Source organism: Hipposideros armiger, unplaced genomic scaffold, assembly GCF_001890085.2.
Source record: "Hipposideros armiger isolate ML-2016 unplaced genomic scaffold, ASM189008v1 scaffold_373, whole genome shotgun sequence".
Lineage (NCBI taxonomy): Eukaryota > Metazoa > Chordata > Mammalia > Chiroptera > Hipposideridae > Hipposideros > Hipposideros armiger.
In genome coordinates this window covers 302,543-308,237 of record NW_017731723.1, presented here as the reverse complement: position 1 = coordinate 308,237, position 5,695 = coordinate 302,543, and the positions used below count along the sequence as shown (strand labels likewise).

General features: G+C 30.2%; 1 protein-coding gene across 2 annotated transcripts in view; it reads right to left on the bottom strand.

Annotated features, from left to right (window-relative positions):
* KLHDC1 (kelch domain containing 1) overlaps window positions 1–5,695 on the bottom strand; it is a 56,538-nt gene that overhangs the window by 12,875 nt on the left and 37,968 nt on the right. For both annotated transcript variants that reach the window (XM_019662392.1, XM_019662393.1), the window contains 2 exons: window positions 3,499–3,611; window positions 1,839–1,911 (listed from right to left, as the gene is read on the bottom strand). In XM_019662392.1, the coding sequence (XP_019517937.1) occupies window positions 1,839–1,911; window positions 3,499–3,611 (186 nt within the window). The remainder of the gene's footprint in view (window positions 1–1,838; window positions 1,912–3,498; window positions 3,612–5,695) is intronic.

The following is a 5,695-nucleotide window of genomic DNA, read 5'->3' as shown; positions in this document are numbered from 1 at the left end:
GGGGGTGAGGTGGCATTTAGTGAGTAAAAGCCAGAGATGCTGATAAACATTCTACAATGCACAGGACACTGTGCCTCACAATAAATAATTTGGTCCAAAATGTCAATGGTGCCAAGGTTGAGAAGCTTGCTGTAGAATTACGAGAATTGGGCAGCTTACATTTCAAATTATAACTTGGAAAAGTTTGCACAAAATACACTTAGATGTTAATTTTTATCACTTTGATAAAAATTAGTATATATAGACATATATGTTCTCCTTACACTAAACTGTATCCCACCTGTTCTCCTCCTCACCTCATACCTGAAGATAGATCTGCCTCTGTCTTATCTGCCTTAGGGGAACTCTGGCCTGGACTTCATCATCGGAGAACACTGGAAAGCCTTTCCTGCCTTGATTTTGGTGACATCTAGCTTGCAACCTGAAGCTTCTTTCTACAGACTGATAGTTTATGTTCTCTCACAGCTGCTCTAAACTTATCACCTAAACATGCTAACAAAGCACATTATTTACATGACACATCAGCTGAATGAAAAAAATCTCTTTACATAGCTCAGTTTTAACTAATGTATTATTGATAATAGTTCTGTTGCTCTAATTATTAAGGATCGGAATATAAGATAGCAATTTAAAAATTAAACATATTCTTACTACCCTTTTGGTCCATAATTAATGCATTCATACAATCAAACAACTGGAAGAGAACTAAGAGCTTATCTAGTCCAATTCCCTCATTTCACAGATGAAGAAATTGATGCTCAGTTTAGGTTCATAAGTGACTTTTCCAAAGCCAAAATGCTAAGTGTAGCTGAGCAAGGACCAGAGCTCTGGGCTCCTATATCTTCATATAAAACTGTTTAAATTTAAAAGTATATTTAAAAAGATCCAGAATTACTAAAGTAATATATTTCCAATGAATTTTTATATGTGAAAATATAAGAATCATATATACATATACTTATGATAAACTCCAAATGTATTGTGCATATTAATATAGATGCACACAGTTTTATATATATATATATATTTTTTTTTTTTTTTCCAGGCCTTTTTCTCAGGTAAGGTTACTTGTCATTTATTAAATTACTAAAATGCATATCATCAAGTTGACTTCACATTAGTAGAAATAAGCTATAGTTTAAAAATTCTGAAATACATAGCATCAAAAAGAATAAAATTTATTACTAACTATAATAATTATAATGTGCTGGATTTGAATTTCCTGTTAATATATCTTTATTATAGTACTCAAATTAGAATAAAATAAGAAGTACAGTGCTGTTTTCTTTGTAGTCTAATAATAGTATATTGTTTCTACAATTTTTGTAGAAAATTGTACTCTATAATATACCACAAATAACTTTTCCTTTTCAAAAAATTCACATTAATAAGTACAATATATAATTAATAAAGAAAAATAACCTGCCATCTACTTGATCAACATGAAAACAATTTCCTCATTAAATTGCTCTAAACCTCTTCCAAAAAGAAATTACCACTAAAGCCAACCCCACTTTTCTCTACTTATTAAAAATATTAACATTATATGATACTCTCAGTTTCTTAGCCTCTTCATATTTATCAGGCAAGATTATACATTTACCTAAAAGAATAATATTTTCAAATAATCAAATATGGTTAGAAACTGAATGGATCATTTCTAACAATCAGAAATAATTAAAATAGTAACTAAATTTTTTAGGTAACATCAAGCTTATTTGAAAGATAACCTTTTTGAGGGTTTATGGTTTTAATGGAAAATACTATAAGTTCAGTGTTATATTTTAATACTTTAAGTAGTCTTAGCCATTTTACTATTTTTCAACTTCTAGACTTACCTGGGTCTTGTTTTAGGTAAATATGTAAGTTGTTTCCAATGATTTGTTATGACATTGTGAATCCAACCATCACCTGCAATATTATAACAGTTCAGAAATTAAGATTAGGTGTCTGGGACAAAATTTTAATTTTTTTCCAAATTTATGCAACTATATTTTGTATGTGCATATTTTCTCATAAAAAATTTAAGAGATATACAAAATTAGAGTGAACATGATAATGAACCCTCACATATCCCAGATTCAACAACTATCAAGATTTTTGTCACATGTGCTCCATTTATCTCTTTTTGTAATTGTTCTGCTGAATTATTCTAAAGCAAGTCCTAAATCTCCTATCATTTGCCCAATATACTTCAGTAAGCATTGCTTTTTTTAAAAAAGGGCATTTTTTACATAACCACAATGCCATTGTCACTAACTACAATGTCATTAGCACCTTCAACAAAACTAAAACTTATTTCTTAATATCATCTAAAACATACATGACCATATCTTAAGCTGAATTTATAAGGGAGGAAAATGACTAGACTAAGAGGATATTTACAGATGGGTACTAGACTTATCAAGGCGACCACTTCATAAGGCATATAAATGTTTAATTACTTGGTTGTACACTTGAAACTAATATAATATTGTATATCAACTGTAATTAAAAAATAAATTAATTTAAGAATAAAAATTTTAAAAATTTAAAAGAGTTAGGACATTTAATTTCCCATAGGTCAATGACCAAACCAGCAAATAAGAATTAAATACAGTAGAGCTCATGAAGATATGGTATTAAACAACCCCTAATGAAATGGGTAGATGTTCATTTTTTTAATTAGATTCCAAATCTCTTTTAACAAAAATCCCCAGAAATTAGAAAAGCATAATATTCTGCAATAACTAACATCCCCTACTAGCAACTGCTGTTTCTCCAGCCAGCCTCCAGGATTTGTTTGTTGGCCAGCAGACTGCCAGACACACAGTTGATGCTTAATAAATTTTTGTTGAAAATAATTGTTTTCATATCCTATATAAAATTACAGATATGGTTTTAATGGCATATAATGTCTCTTAATGAAAACTTCTCTAGCCATAGAAAACTTCTGAGTTAAGAAAATACAAAACATTTAATATGTCAAACTAATAAGTGGATATTCTTGGGTCATCTGTCTATCCCGATGGCACAATTTTACTGCTGAAAGAAAAATTGCATTACAAAACCTACAGCCATTGGAATCAGCAGTGACAGGAGTTAAAAAATTCTAGGGAAGCACTTTTCTTTATAGCTCTGGAACAAAAAAGAGAAGAAACAGGCCTTCCCACCTTATATTTCCAGAGCATTCTGGGAAAGGCTGCTCTTATAATTCCTATTCTAGCCTACAATATAAGCATCTGGATCAAAAATCAGGAGGACACAGAATGACAAAATATTATAGTTGAAAGGGGCTTTAATTCATTTAGGTTCAACCACCCTTCGTTTTCTCTATACCTAGAAAACAGGAGAACAGAAGCAAAGGAGTTTTCTATTTCTATAATAATTCTCAAGGTAAGCATATAGTTGGGGATAAAGATAAATCAGAAAATCAGAAAAAAAGAAAGATATCTTGTGTATCAAATACAATTAAGAAAAATGATATAATAATTGTAGGCTAAACTTGAATTGACTTACTTAATGGAATATTGTCCGCACTTAGTCCACCAAACAAGAAAAGCTTATCATCAGCTATTGGTGTTAAAGTATGCCAGGACCGATGTTTGGGGCTCTCTCCAGTAATAGGAACCCTGTGGCAAAGGGAAAAATATAAAGTCTGGGTATTGTGTTAGTTAGAATAAAAGGATTTTGATTATCTCAGATCTTAAACGGAAAAATTGCCCTCACTACTTAAAAAAAATTGATTTTGCTAATGCCACCTACATGAAATTTAACAAACATTCTTAAATTCTTAGATGAGTTTAAACAATCATTCCACTTAGTGTCTATTCCACGTGGCCACAGAACACAGATTGAAAATTCTTGGTTAATTCACAATGTTAACTCAGCCTCATTCTTGTTGGTTAATCAATAAAACTTCCTCAGGTTTTTCTACGTAATTACTTTCATGTCTATAAATTTTAACTGTTGTTTAATGTTTAATTTTATGTTTTCAGCAGATTTCCTCAATGATATTATGGGATTTTACTGTTGTTTTACTTTGGTCTATTTGTTGTAGAATTTCCTGAAGCGTTATTTTCACCTAAAAATGCTAGCTACTCCATCTTTGAAACAAAAGCATGCAAATCATTCCAGATCCAGGATAAACCACTAAAGATTTCAAACAAATACTGTTCTATTGTTTTAAAAAATAAAAACAGAAACAGAAAAGTTCAAGTAATTTAAAAGACAACATTTAACTAGAAGACACTGTTTTCCAGCATTCTTGAATGTTCCAGAATAACATGGACATTTGTAGAAGATATAATTTGTTTTTTCCAAGCTGGAAATATTTTTATTGTTTTTGTTGACTATTAAAAAAAATTTCAGTTAGAAAACATTTAACCACCACAAAAATATTTTTTTTAAATGAGACTTCCATAATCATGTCCTCCTACAAGAAATAATAATAATTTGGTATATATCTTTCCAGACTTTAATGCATACATAAAACTTATTAGAATATATAAATGGGACCATATATTCCATTCTGTTAATTTTTTTTATTCAACTGGTATGTTATAGAATATTTCCATGAAGTATAGAATCCTTTGGTAACAGAAGCATGGCAGCCCTTTAAGCAAACATACAAATGATTTACACAATCCCCACTTGTGGACATGAAGGTTGATCTCAAGTTTTTGTTTTTATAGATAATGCTGTAATAAACATCTTTGTGTATGCACACGCACAAAAATAAATACACTTGTCCAATTATTGTCTTCAGAGAAATTGTGGATCAAAGTAGGAATTCCATTTTATATTTTAAACATACTACCATAATACCTTTCAGAAGATTTGTTACCAATTTATACTCTCACTAATTGTGTTGTTACAACCTAGTACACACTGGTCATTTGTAATTATTTTTATCTGATAACTGTAAACTATTTTAATTTCCATTTCTTTAATAATCTATGAAAATTGAACATCTTTTAAAAATGATTTTGCCTGTTTGTGTTTCTTTTTATGAGTTGTTCTTTGCCCACTTTCCTATTGGGTTATTTCTCTTTTTCTTACTGGTTTTCTTAGTTCTTTGGATCTTAGCCCTCTCTGTTAGAAATATTATAAATATTACTTCTAGTTTATTTTTTGTTTGCATTTTCCAGTTTGCCTTTTAACTTTGTGTGGTATATTTTTCTATACAGAAATATTTAATTCTTAAGTAGTTTTATCAATCTATCTTTTCATTTATGAATTTTGGGTTTATATCAATCATCTTTAGAAAAGCTTTCTCCGTGCCAAAATTTTAAAGATAATCTGCTATATTTTCTTCTCGCACTTTTGTGGTTTTATTTTTAACAGCATTTATACTTTGAAATAACATATAGCTCTGAGTCCATCTCATTATATGAACAGCTGACTTGATAGCTAAATATATTTATTCTATTGCTAAATATATATCATGAACAATAAATAAAACCTGACTTTTATCCACTCCATTATCTGTTCACCTGTGATGATCCCATTAAACTGTTCCTTCATTTCTTCTACTGACCAGTACTTGAAAATACATAGTATAAAACCAGTACTTTTATAAAATCAATGTTCAACTGCTAGTATTCTCATGTTTTATATAGTTTGGTTAAAGAATAAACTCTAGGGACCCCAGGAGACAGAGTGGAGAGCATTGCAGCACCAGGGCGGCCTCAGTCACTGCACCCACCTGGTCCCC